Source organism: Chanos chanos, chromosome 8 (assembly GCF_902362185.1).
Source record: "Chanos chanos chromosome 8, fChaCha1.1, whole genome shotgun sequence".
Classification (NCBI taxonomy): domain Eukaryota; kingdom Metazoa; phylum Chordata; class Actinopteri; order Gonorynchiformes; family Chanidae; genus Chanos; species Chanos chanos.
The window spans coordinates 31,239,827-31,254,238 of record NC_044502.1 but is presented as its reverse complement, the minus strand read 5'-3'; the positions used below and the strand labels follow the sequence as shown (position 1 = coordinate 31,254,238).

Sequence of the window (14,412 nt, the reverse complement as noted above, 5' to 3'; positions counted from 1 at the left end):
GGCTTGTCATAGCCATTAAGATCAGTTGCTTATGATTCTGTCTGATTATCTTACTTGGCAAGCGAGACATACCTCTCAGAGCAAGGTAAAACAACGCTTTTCATATACTTGCGGGGTTTTGTCCACGTAAAATGAAACGGTAAAATGTGGATATAGCTGCAAAATTTACACCGCCTGCCCGTTTCTCTCAAAATGGCGGATAGGCCGTGCCGGAGCAACGAAGATTAATACATAATTCATAGAGTGTGTTTTCTGTCTTTTTCACACAATCATAAGAAGATCTATATAAAAAAAAACTGTATCAATTGCGTCCTTTAACACTGTGTTTACACCTAACTTAACAACCGTTGCTTTACTATCAAGCAAGTTGTGCCATGCTAACTAGAGCTATGTAAAAAGGGTGGTAATCTGTTCTTAACGATAAGCCAAATTTTATTCTCATGAATTTGACATTGACCGGGGCATTGTAGTATTTGATTTTGCTTTAAATGTACATGTTTTGAGCACTGACACCAAATTAGTCTTGCGTTAGCTGGCTAGTCAGCTCGTAGCGCACACCTTGTTGTTGTGTAGCTACGGGTGTAGCTAACTTCGCTAGTAACTCAAAGTTTGGCCTTAAAAATGTGTTGGGTATAAACTGAACATTTTTAGTAAAATGGCAAATGCACATGCCTCTCCTGTCAGATATTCCTTTGTAATTCACCCCTGTTAAATAAACAACATCCCAGCTAGCGTTATGGATGATGTCAGTGCTTGGGATCTGTCAACATGTAGACTAACAAGCTATTTGGTAGTCTGTCATGATTTGCAAGGGAAAACATTCCCACTGCTACCGTTAGGTAACACAGGGCCTCAGTTTTAGGGCTATGCCGTTGCTCTCTTGCTCTCTCCTGAGTTCTGTATGTGTATGTGACATTAGGTGGCAGTGTTGCTGATCATTGATCTTATGATGACCATTCACAACAACGACGGTTTTTGTAGTTTTCACCGGTGCTCACAGGCGTGGTAGTATTGGTTACGACTCCCTCCCTCCTGCACGTTTCGTTTAAGATACCCAGATGATACATTCCACCAGCCCATTTGTCTTTTTCTAACGGTCAAATGAAAGTGTAACGTTTGAGCGTCTTCGTTTAGCAGCTGATAATTGTATTGAAATCTCTCCTGCGTGGAACAGCTTTAGATAGCTTGTGTTATATGTCAGCTCCTTTTTCACCTGACCACCTGAACTGCAGCAGGTGATCACAAATAAGCTCTATTGACTCCAGGTTATCCACACAGCCTGCATCACTTAAACATCATAATCATGTACAGAACTTATTTTGCAGTACTGAAAAATAGTGTAAATTAGGATCAAGCACTGTCATTCTGATATATAGTTTGAATTCAGTATGTGGTTTAAATTCAGCTTCATACCCCCTGTCTACTTTACCATTTTCAAGGCACATTACTATATCAGCTGAAAAAAAAATCAGACAGTTCTACCCCTCAAGCCACTCGCCAGTTTTTTAACTAGAGCAATGTTCTGTCCTTGTTGCCTTTTTTTGTTTTGTTTTTTGTTTTTTTGCAATTAGCAGCATTTGACAGTACTCCCTTCTCTTTTTGTAATGCATTCTCAAAGTGACAGTTTATGTTTAATTCAACCAAGAGGTTTGAAGTAGCCCCTTCATCACCCTTGTCATCTTCCGACTTTGCTTAGCCTTCAGGTGTTTTCACACAGTATCAGAACAGATGCTTAGCTAACTCACCTCTTCCACTTTCCAACCCAAAACCTCAAAGCTCAAAACTTGTGAGGCCATTAAGTTTAAAGTTCTTTTTCTTTTCAGCGGCCAAATCTCTCACTTAGACCACCGCGACAGTGATATTCCTTGGCAGCTATCCATAAAAATGTCTGTACCAAAAGCCCTAGGCACTGTTATGCACTGTTAATACCTCAACATATTCTCTCTTTTTTTCCCCATCATTGGCTTTAGACAGCCCTTGTTAGGAATGTCTGAATCAGAATCAGCAGAATGACTCACCAAGCCTTTGCCTTCTGGGTGTTAATCACTGTGATATCTCACATTTTATGCCACATATGGGACACCTTTTATCAAGTAGATTATTCCAGTCCAGCGTAGTCCTCTACCACTGAACTGTGAGACTCGTTGTCCAATTACAGCACTATCGCTTGAAGCTGATGATGTTGTACACACAAGTGTAACTGTAGTTATCATTTTAGTCATGAACAGATGAGTTATCTGTCTTTGTTGTGATCCAGACTTTAGTAAACTGCTGTAGAGTAAGAGGGATATGATGACTTTATTTCCTGAAGCTGGTACCCTCCATTTTTTTCGAGAAAAGTGTCTCCATTAGTGAATCTCTGGAGTACTCTTTATCAGTGTGAGGGCAGCAGACTGAATAGGTCTTCCTTTATACAAGTTAAGCTTTTAGCTCATTACTGCGGCCACGCATTAATAATATGCTGTGTGCAGTGACAGGAATTATAGTCTAATGTAGTTTACTTTAGGCCGAGTAAATTGAATATTGATGTGTAATGCTTGACTCTAGCACTGAAATGGGCAGGTCAGGATGCGTGTAGAATCACAGTACAATACCAACATTTTCTACCCCCTGCAAAAATGTTAGGATATTTGTATTAAATATTAATGTTAAACCAGATTAGACCTTTTGTATTCTGTAGTATTACTTAGAGGGTTTTTCTTTTCCTTAGGCTATTTTACGCTGTCACCCACACCATGTTTCCACATTGTATCTCAGTGAAATTGAAATAAACGCTTACATGTTCAAGCATTACATAGAAATATGAGAATTTTATTAGTTTGTTGGCTTTATGGTAGCTTCATTCAAATCCTATATTTAGACTCACAGTTGTAATTCTTGTATTTTGACCATCTCTTTCCCTCTCTCTCACCCACCCACAGATGAAAGGAGGATTGGATCGTTGTTAGGACACCTGTGGGACTCTATACAGGCGTGTGCTGATTTGGATACGTGCCTCTGAGCTCGGTGCTGCAGGTTTTTGGACCGATCCTGCTTCCATCTCTCTAAGAGCAAACAGCCCTTCCCAACACCATCCGCCCTTCTCCTCCTCCTCCTCCGCCTCCTCTGCCTCCTCGTCTTCAGAGCCAAGAACGGTGCTGTGGACTATAGAGTAGCTCCTTACCCAGGCAACGTATCACAGCTGCAGCACAGACAGCACCCAGAACCAGTCAATATGGTGCTGTCACAGAGACAGCGTGATGAGCTGTGAGTCTACACACACAGACACACACACACACAGACACACACACACACACACACACTCACCATATGTTTGGCTGAGTTTTAATGTCAGACAGACAGAATGGAATGCCAATCTGTGATATTTGGAGGGTGTTTTTGTATTTTTTAGCTCAGAGTGGGTTTTGTACCAAGGAGTGTTGCAGGAATCAAGATGGCAGCTCACCATCTAATTTCAGCATGTGTGAATTACCTCATGTTTGGTATGAAGCAAATTCTCAATTTGCTTGTTTTGGAAACCAGTCCAGTAAGGAAAATCAGTCGATGTAAGCTTTTCTTTAAAAAAAAAAAAAAGGTGACTATAGGATTCTATGCTTTCCAGACAGACACAGTCCATTTTCTCCAAGTTCTATACTCAGGCCGAGGAGCTTGTTATAGTACATCAGATCTTGCCTTTCTAGCATCACTAAGCAAATGGTTTGTTTGCAAATGGTTCCTTAAAGTAGATGTTCTAGAATCACCTTTAAATTTAATGCACCTTTAAATTTCTCTTTCTCCACTATTAGCTCAGTACAAGCTGATGGGTCACATTAGTCATTTTATATTAATCACAGCATATAATGTCTTGCCTTTGTGAGATCTCATGGAAACACTTTATTTCTGTTCTCAGCCATCTTTAGAAAGCAGTAAAACATTCAAGCTTGTGTGGAGAAATGAATTAAAAAAGATAGCAACCTGTGTTATGAGAACATTTGTGGCCCATTTTGTTCTGTGTTTGTGGTGTTCTTGTAGCTCTAACCTGCAGCCAAGATGTATTTCAATATGAAAAATAGGGTGACAGAAAGCACAATGAATAAAGAGAATTACGATAATTTAAAGTAAAATACATATATATATATATATATACATATATATATACATATATATAGTTTTTCTTTTCTTTGTCTTTCGTTTATTGTCCATATCTGAAACATTGAATTACATCCGCTCTGCTAAACATGTTTTCTGATCTCTCATTGGTGCATTCAGATTGCATTCACAGACGTCAGTGATCAGGTTATTAACAGTTAAAAGGGTGGGAGAATGGATTGACGTCATGTGAAAATGAAATTAAAGAAATGACAATACTGACGGTACCCGGCTGGCTTTAACGGCTATCGTGGAGCTCTGTGTGTGTGTGTGTTTGTGTGTGTGTGAGACAGAGCGAGAGACAGCGAGATCTACCCTTGCAACTCTTGGTGTAATTATTGGTCTGTTAGCACAATTTAGATTTAAAAAGGCACATGTAACACACACAAAGCAAATCCATAAGGAGTTTGGAGAAAAGAAATCCCTGGGCTGACATAAAGCAGCCATGCTTGTGGCAGTAGCAGTGTAGTGAAAAAATCTCTGGTAGGTGTGCAGGCTTGTCTGGGCCTTTGGGATGGCTCCACATGACGGCTCATTTGTTTTAATGTTTGGTAACACTTCATTTCTCATGGCCACCTTGGCCTCAGCCAGCCAGTTGCAACACCAGGGCAGTTTTTTCATTTCGCTCACAGAGGAAGAATTGTATATGAGTTGATTTATTTTACAGTTGTGTATTCTTATTTGATTATTCGGCCTGAGAATGTATTAGCTTTGATCTGTGCCTTAAACAGCGGAACCTTCCAGAGCTGCTCCTTCAGCCTCTTCATGTCAAAAGAACTTGTGCTTGTAAGGCCTTTCTTTTATCTGTGTACGTTACTGTCCATTATCTCAGATCAATTTGAGTCACATGACTGTGGTACATATGTTAGATAATGTTAGTAATTTGTACTTGTATGCATCATGCCCATCGGAGTTCCCAGCTTTGAGATTGGAAGGACACCTCTTGAAGTTGGTGATACTTGTGTTGTTTGCATGGGACTCACTGCTCTAAACTGATGACAGTTTATGATAAGAGTTTTATGCCATCTCTGTCTAACGTAGTCCCAATAAATGTCAGATAGTTAGTCCAAACTCCGTTTACACTGATATCAGATATGGGTCACTTTCAGAAATTGCTATGAATAGGCAGAAAATGGGATCTAGCTGTGAGTAGCAAATTTGGAGTTGAGCATTCAGACCTGTAGTGTGAACGTAGCGTGGGAGACAGGGAGGGTTATGGTGGGGTATATAGGCCACTGTCTAAAATAATCATTGTTCCCATCTCATGAACTATTCACCATGATCTGACTGTGAAAGCTGATGTCTCATTAACAGTGATAATTATTCCAGATAGAGGCGTGTATTTGCATATTCCACTAATGTGTTCTGTGTCTTCTTACTGCACTCATCCTTCTCTTCATGCTTTTCTATCACCGCAAAACTGATAGCGATCAGAGACTCATCAAAATGTCACATAATGTAACTATCATTACTGGTCCTGTGGAGCATTGCATTGTCTGGCCTTCTGTTTCTAACAGAAAATGTCAGTTAGTATATTGGTGCATTAGCACCGTGCTGCTGATATATACTGACACTAATATTAGAATGGCTTGTCTTTCAGAAATCGAGCTATAGCAGATTACCTGCGTTCCAATGGCTATGAAGAGGCCTATTCCATTTTTAAGAAGGAGGCAGAATTAGACATGGTAAGATCTGACAGCGGCTGACTGATTGAAAAAGTTCTTCTGGCATGTTCCTCTGCCTCAGTGTAAGACAATCAGGTTATGCCTGTGTTTCCTCAGTTCTTCACCCAACTGTCTGTTACTCTCTAGAATGAAGAAGTGGATAAGAAGTATGCAGGCCTTCTGGAAAAAAAATGGACTTCAGTCATCAGATTACAGAAGAAGGTATGTGTGTGCATGTTGTAACACTACCATCAGTCATGGTAAAGTTAAAGTTCAAGGCAACAGCTTCATTTTACCCTATGTACTAATGTGAGTAATTCATAAGTCATAAATGGCTGACATGATTACTGATTAGAAGAGACTCCGTGACTTCCTGTACCTTCAGGTTATTCCCATCACTGGTGTATAAACTATTAAAGTGAATCTTAATCACATAGTCTTGCTTTGATTTAAATTTAATTTAGCATATGATCTGAAATGGTAGAGAGGTTGGGCTGTGCTGGGTAGAGAACATCTCTTAAGTCGTGGTCTATACTCATCTGACAGGTAATGGAGTTGGAATCCAAGCTTAATGAAGCAAAGGAGGAGATCACTTTAGGTGGCCCCGTGAGTCAGAAGAGAGACCCCAAAGAGTGGATCCCACGCCCCCCGGAGAAGTACACCCTGAAAGGGCACAGGAGTCCTGTCACACGCATCATATTCCACCCTGTCTTCAGCGTCATGGTGTCGGCCTCAGAGGACGCCACCATTAAGGTTTGTGTGTGTGTTCTTGTGTGATCCCAGGTTTCTCTGGAAAGATGGGAGATGATCTGGAAGAAGGGTAGCCTTCAGGTTAGGGCTCAACGTTATTCTGAAAAAATCATATCAGGGCAGAAATGGAAATAGGTAAATTGGCGAGAAATGTTGACGCATTGTACCATTTGTTTCAGTATTTTTGGCCCAAACTGGAATAGCTATTTCTCTGTGCAGTTTTAAGTTGCCAAAGCATGACTCATGTACCAGTGCAAAACCTGCCAGTTTGTAAGTGTCTCCAGGGGGTTGTAGCTTATGTCTCGGTCCACACTATGTTACTGTGTGTGCTGGGGATTAATTAAGGGGGATATTGGGGAGAGAACCTTGCCCAGCTGATCTCAGAACCCAGTGGGCTTCTTTGCAACACCTGACGCAGGCTGTTGTAACGCTGAGATGTTAACTGGTGACTTTTGTGATGGGGTGCTGTGTAATTTACTGCTTTGTCCCCAGGGTATCCCTGCTCTTTTACGTGTCTCTTTCCCTCTCTCTGTACTTATATATGTACTCTACAAAGACTTGTGCAGAGAATTTGCATGCTGCAGTTTTTTTTCGGTCAGAACATGGTCTGTACACCAGTGTCTCTTTTCCGTCTGTGTCAGTGCGTTTAGGGCCTCAATGTCAGGGCTTTGTCTGTCTTGTCTAATTTTCGTGATGCAGTGCAGAATATGTGCTTAGTTATTTTTGCTGAGTCACTGACCATCTCAACAGAGAAGCGGTGATGCACTGGTTTCTAGGGCAACAGCAAATGGAGCTTTACTTTAGGCTAGGAGGAAATAGAGGGGCTCTCAGTGCAGTCTCTGTCTGTCTCCAGTTCTCTCACAGGGCGCTGTGTTACTGTGCTGATATTTGAGTTCTCAAACCCCTTCTCATTATGTTTAAAATCACTCAAATAATCATTTTTTGGGTTCAGATTTCCATCTCTAATGAGTCAGTAGTATGCATGTGCTGTGCAGCTTGTTAAGACCACAGGTTCTGAAAGCAAGTTTCTGTTTGATTGATGTCTAACTGTGACAGGAAACGTATACTTCTGTGGCCAGTGTGAAGGGATGTGAACTGACATCTAGCTTCTTGGCAAATAATCTGTACTAATGTATCTTAGTGTTCAACTAAAAATTTAGTGTTAAACACACAAAGTGTTCTTCACTTCATGCAGTATACTGCTTTTTAAGGCACTTAGTTAATGGAATTGAATGTTGGTAACCAGTGTGAAGCTCATGGTTTTTGAAGTTCTAAGCTGTTCACCATGAGAGAGTCAGAGGGTCTGAGTTCAGGTGTGTGCGGTGTGTGTGTGTGTGCGCGCGCGTGCGTGTGTGTTTGCGCTTGCAGGTGTGGGACTATGAAACAGGAGACTTTGAGCGCACCCTGAAGGGCCACACAGACTCTGTTCAGGACATCTCCTTTGATCAGAACGGCAAGCTGCTGGCCTCCTGCTCCGCTGACATGACGGTCAAACTGTGGGACTTCCAGGGCCTGGAGTGCATCAGGACCATGCATGGTGAGAGATGGGTTACAGTCAGCATGGCCAAATGATACTTAATCATATACTTCCAAAGACAAAGATGACTGGGATGGCTCTGGTATGGTTTCTCACACTAGAGCATGGTTTTTGAAGAAAGAAAGCAAAGCAGCATGTTACCGATATTATTTACATCAGTATTTTATCATGAGAAAACTACAGAGCATGCGTGTGTAGAAGATTTTTTTCTATCAAAATATACACTACTCATGAAAGTGTGATGTTGGCCCATATTTTCGCCAAATGGTCTCTGTTAGTCTTGCTGCTTTTATTGTTTGGAAAGGTTTTAAAGAGTTGTGCCAGAGTATATTTGCTCTTGAAAAAGTATTTTTTTTATTATTTTGTGGAAAGATGAAAGGTTCCCCCTACTCTCTTTCAGTCTGGAGTGCAGTATGTTTTTCTCATCCATCAATGCAGGCATTAAACATATCGTTGGGAATTTTTTTCAGTGGAGTTCTTTTGTTTTCAGGTCACGACCACAATGTGTCTTCTGTTGCCTTCATGCCCAGTGGTGATCATATAGTGTCTGCATCCAGGGATAAAACCATCAAAATGTGGGAGGTGGCCACTGGGTGAGTTTTACATGCCGTGGTCCCTGCGAGTTCATGGGGTTTTGACCGGAGGGATTGTGTTTAGTGCCGTTACATCCTCTACATTGTGAAACTACTTTTTCATTTTGCTTCAATCTGCATGCAGGGACAAAGCTGTTAAAGGGCTGGCCTTTACTCTCCAGTGTCTCATCATAGAAATGGGACACGTACTAGTGCTTTAAAACAAAGTGACTGATCAAACGGTCGTTGGCATGCCTGAGTATATGAACCTGATTTTGTTTTAAGACCGGGGTTTTCAACCTTTTTCGAGATGCAACCCCCCCCCACTTTGTCTAGGTTTGAACCCGCCCCCGACCTCCTGCTCCTGTTTCATTGTACTTGGCAGTTAGCGCCTAAAAATCTCCTAATCTTGCGCCCCCCTTGAAAGGTGCCAACGCATCCCCCCCCCCCTCCAGGGGGGACGGGCCCCACAGGTTGAAAACCCCTGTCTTAACTGGTGGCTGAGTGGGTGATGATGGAGTAGAAATGTGACTGAGTTAGATTGTTTTGTTTGTTCTGCTCTTCAGTTACTGTGTGAAGACGTTCACAGGACACAGAGAGTGGGTGCGCATGGTGAGGCCCAACCAGGACGGCACCCTGCTGGCCAGCTGCTCCAACGACCAGACCGTGCGTGTGTGGGTGACGGCCACCAAAGAGTGTAAGGCAGAACTGCGCGAACATGAACATGTGGTGGAGTGCATTTCCTGGGCCCCTGAAAGCTCTTACCCCACCATACTGGAGGCTACTGGCTCTGAGGTAAGAGTGTTTGTGTGTTTGTGTGTGTGTGTGTGTGTGTGTGTTTGTGTGTGTGTGTGTGTGTGTGTGTGTGTTTGTGTGTCTGGGTTTATAGGAGCAGCTGTTTCACTCTTACTCCAGGTTGCTTTTTAGGGAGCCTTATAAAGATTGCTGCCAGGCTGACAAGTGGTCAGTGAAGTTGTTTGTATTAATATGCTACAGTCTTGGTTCATGTAGGAGTAAAGTACAAAGGTCAGTCATTTTGATCATTTTAATTTTTGGTAAGTCTTTTATACAGTTTTTAAGGAGATTGGAATACGCCTTTACGGCATCTGTATTTTGTGCTCGTGCTCCGGCTATTGGTGCTGGCAGTGAAAATGACACTGCAGAGCAGGTTTTTAGCACCAAGAAATAGGAATTCAGGATTCTGGAATCTGCTTCTCATCCTTATGCCCAACCCATCTGTTACCCCTCCTAGAATAAGAAGAGTGGGAAGCCTGGTCCCTTCCTGCTGTCTGGCTCCAGAGACAAGACTATCAAGATGTGGGATGTTAGCACTGGCATGTGCCTTATGACACTGGTGAGTCATCGTCCTCATTTACTCTGGTTACTCTCTGCCCTTTACCACTCAGTTAGCTCACTGGACCCAGCCGAGTTGTCTTTCTCTCTCTGTGTCATGTTGAGCGAGCTTTCTGTGCCCCTGTGCACCTGTCTGTTAGCCATGCTTGGCTGAGATGCTCAGTGGAATCTCATCTCTCTGAGATTTTTTTTCTTTAAATCAGCTCACTCCTCTTTGTCACTGTGTGTGTGTGTGTGTGTGTGTGTGTGTGCGCGTGTGTGTTTCAGGTTGGTCATGATAACTGGGTGCGTGGGGTGCTAGTTCACCCAGGGGGCAAGTTCATCATTAGCTGTGCTGATGATAAAACCTTGCGTATTTGGGACTACAAGAACAAGCGCTGTATGAAGACACTTAGTGCCCACGAACACTTTGTTACCTCTCTGGGTAAGCTGCCGGGCAACCGTTGCCTAGAAACATACAACACCGAGTGCACATCTGGTTCCTCCTGATTCAGCTCCTGAGAGACTCAAGGCCTTAGATCTGTATTGTGAGCATTTTGAGTGTGCCTGTCATGGACTAATGTGCAGTACATTTACAGTAATGATAGCTTTCATCACTGCTTGTTAAATAATTAAAATCAAATTCATATTGTAGAGCACCAAGAATGTAACAGTCCTGACAGTTATGCCATTAGACTGAGTGAGATTTGTCACCTGTTTGATTTATCTGAATCAGTTTCACTGCACTATGTGCTAAATCAATTGCAGGTAATTGGCCTAAATTTTTCATAAGAAGGTCATAAACTTCACATTGGGGAGGTTCATGCTTTGTATACTGTAGGAGTCATGATGACCTTGTTGACAGTGCACTCCCTTGAATCTGTATAGAGACAGAAAAGCAAAAAAAAAAGGGCAGCTGGGAACAGCAGGATAAACCTGCAGCCTCCTTTTCAACTTTATGTTCACTGTGATCCTGTCCTCAGTTCAGTTCCAAAGTCTGAGGAGTTTTGTAAGGTTCCTGATTTTTTTCACCTCTTAGTTTATAACTTGTTCAGCGTTAATGGAATATAATAAATTAACAGTTTAATTCAACCATTTTTATTGTAACTATGCATTTGACCTACATGACTTTTCTTTTTTTTTATGCAGGAATTGCCTGTAGCATTTGTTAATTAGTGTTTCTCCTCTTCTCACAGATTTCCACAAGACATCCCCTTACGTGGTGACCGGAAGCGTAGATCAAACAGTCAAAGTGTGGGAGTGTCGTTGATGGTACTTGCCAGATTCCGTGTCCTCACTCCACTGACATACACTCCAATTGCCCTACCCACCACCTCACCCCTCATCGCCATGGTTACCGCCCCATCCAGCTCTCGTCAAATAACAACTGCCCTTTTATGTAAATGACCATGGATGTAGTTTGAGCTTATTAAATGTCGAGCAGACACACTCATGAGGAAAAAAACAAGCATTCTTGCATGATGAATTCAAACTTGGTAAAAAAAAAAAAAATTGCTTAACATTATGTAGAAGTTACCATAAGATTTTAGAGCATGGGCTTCCGTTCTGACCACAGAAGACCCTTTGCACAAGGCAGGCAGTGGCCTCTGGGAAGTTCGGATCCAGGGCACTAAAACTAACCCTTTTTTCTGTGGTTTAGTTTGTCTTATTTTGCTTCCCCTGTCATCGTCTGATGGTGCTTCAGAGAAAGAGAGAGATAGTAGAGAGTGACTAAAATTTGTCTTCTTCTCAGAGACTCGGGGCATTTAAGAGTCATAGAGACCACAGTTGCCAGTGGCTAGATGTCCAAGGGAACACAGGTGGCTTCCTTATGGACCAGTGTGTTGACCAGAACCCTGTTCTCTTTCACTGCTTACCTGTGCACTAGTGGCTCCCACTGCCCTCCTCCGTGAACATTACATTTCTTGTTGTCTAAGAAGAAGAGTGTTTGGCTTAACATGTAATGGAGGAACCATGTGCTGGCCACACTCAACTAGACTGAATTCATGGCCACTCAAGAGGCAGACTGCCCTGTGGTTGGACACACCAAATTCTGGGTGATTTAGAAATGCCAAACTGGAGTTAAAGGACGGGGGAAGGGGGAGGGGGGAATCTTAGAGCAAGTACACTTTTTGCTGTGGGACTCTTAGGGCTGGATATTCATACTGTTATTTATCTTCACTAAGTTTTGACTGGAAACCAGTTGTTGCCCAGCTGGAGAGGCTAGGCCTACACCACTGAGAGAAACTCAAAAAAATCAACCACACTTCGATATTTAGTGACTTACAAAGATATTTATTGATTTAGATTTTTCTTTTTTTTTGCTTCTGTCGTAACACTAGGTTAAAACTAAGTTGAGCAGAACAAAAAGAAGAAGCTGAAATAAAACAGATTTAAGACGGCGTTTTGTATATTGTTAAATATGCTCCCTGAGATGAGCATCAGCATCATAATCAGCAGTCGGTCCTTTATGTGTGAGTTTTCGTTCATGCTAAGATGGAATTGGCGGGAGTTCTCTTCACGCTTTTAGGATAAGGCTTGACCTGAACGGTTTCTGAAAAGCCATTTTCAAGCTGGAGTCAACAGGAGTGTCGAAGCTAATTTGTCTTTCTCTGCCAATCCATATAAATCTCTCTGCTTTTCATTCTTTCTGACAACACACTAGAGGGCCCCCTTCAGAAACGAGGGGATATCTCCTCAGCTGATCTCAGGTTGGCACGAGGCTAGTTTTCAGAGGTGATAATGGGTCAGATTACTTTAAAGAATATTTTAAGAAGTCTATGAAAGGATCAATCGATTTTAGCGGTGAGGTGCACTTGCCCTGGAAATTCACATAAGGTCTGTTTCAAGCAGGATGTATATCTGCTTTGTTTCCCTTGTTTGTTTCTTTTTTCTTTGTATAGATGAAATCGTCCCATGTCATCACTATGCTTCACTCAGCACTCTTAATGAACTGACATTAAGGGATGTTTAGCTCCTTTTGCCCAGACTGTGGCTCTAAATGAACTGACTCATCTGTTCCCCAATAAGCCATCATGCTTTGATAGAACGGCTTGAGAAAAATCTCCATGAGGGTGATGCATTCCACTCTTAACGGTCACACTCCGGACTGCACTACACTCATAGACTCACAGACACTAACTGTACCCAGAGCTTACTGCAAACCCTGTATACTGCAAGCCTTTTGGCTCAGAAAATCTGCCCTCTGCATTTTTTTTTCAATATTGACAACTGGCAACACATTACATTGCTAATCTTTCAGAAAAAAAAAGTGAATGTAAATTAATTTAAGTGGAGCTATCTTTTTCTGCACCGGTCCACTCGGCTGTATGATTTCACCGTCACTCGTCTGTCCTAGCGCAGCCGTGACTGTGTGTATGCGCGCGCGTGTGTATGTGTGAGGTTGTACTGAAAGAGCAGGCCCAAAAGAATGCTTCTTGCCATGTGTACTCAGTGATTTGGTCATGTCACTGCGCATAAAGAGCTGTCGGTTCAGATTAGGTGCTGAAATATTGTCAGAAACGTTGAACTGGTTTTCATGTAACTATTAAATCAATTAAGTCAGTTGGCTGGTGTTAAATATAAAGACAAGATGCCTCCCAGCTAGATTAACAAGTGCAATATGTTTAGGCTGCTCTGTTAACTGTCGAGACACATATGTACATATTGTATGCATTTTTTGTGCCGCTTTATACACATCTATATGAAATTTTGCCTCTTTTGTTGATGGGGTTTGACGTCAAGAACAGCTGTTGATGTGGCAGACGTAGACACAGTCTGTCGTGAAGAAGAAATTTCGTCTGGCTTTCGCGACCGGACTTGGGGTCATTGGCAGGGTCTCGCACGCGTAGCTGTGTTAGCAGGTATGCGTTGCCCAGACGGAAACGTTCCCGAGCGATCTAATTTCAGAGCGCGTCCGTTCAGCATGTGCGGCAGTACGTGAGAGCGGTGTCGCGTATGCCAAATACCCGCGTTCGCCAAGCTGTGGGGCATTTGAGTCTGTATGCAGATGTGCAGTAAGTCTCGTGAGCGTCATGCTGTGTCAGACCTTTCGCTTTTTTCTGCCTTCTTAAACACACTGAGGCCATGTGGACTCTTATTCAGCTTTTTGTGCTCTCACTGTACATACATACTCACTCACACGTATACGTGCACTCGAGAAGTAAAAAAAAAAAATGTGTACCAATATATCTGGATGTCATTGTTTGCAATACAGTCAATAATAATAATAATAAATAATAAAAGTATGTAAATATGAAAGCAGTTCAGTCTTCTGTGACTCATTTTGTGTAATTGGGGGGGATTTTGCGTTCAGGGTGGGGCTCGGAGAGTTAGCATGCGAATGAAGTTATATTTTCTCTGATACTGGGTCAGATTAAAAATCAAAACTCAAAGCATGAAGAAAGTTAAAAGCAATGAGTGTAATTTT

The 14,412-nt window shown here is 42.2% G+C and overlaps 1 protein-coding gene across 1 annotated transcript; it reads left to right on the top strand.

The window, feature by feature from the left end:
- On the top strand, positions 1-14,184 carry pafah1b1b (platelet-activating factor acetylhydrolase 1b, regulatory subunit 1b). Its single transcript, XM_030782092.1, has 11 exons — positions 1-85; positions 2,922-3,246; positions 5,729-5,813; positions 5,940-6,014; positions 6,339-6,545; positions 7,911-8,079; positions 8,570-8,672; positions 9,218-9,446; positions 9,904-10,005; positions 10,272-10,428; positions 11,180-14,184. The coding sequence occupies exons 2-11, from the start codon at positions 3,215-3,217 to the stop codon at positions 11,251-11,253; spliced, it is 1,233 nt and encodes a 410-aa protein (XP_030637952.1). The 5' UTR covers positions 1-85; positions 2,922-3,214; the 3' UTR covers positions 11,254-14,184.
- The last annotated feature ends 228 nt before the right edge of the window (positions 14,185-14,412 follow it).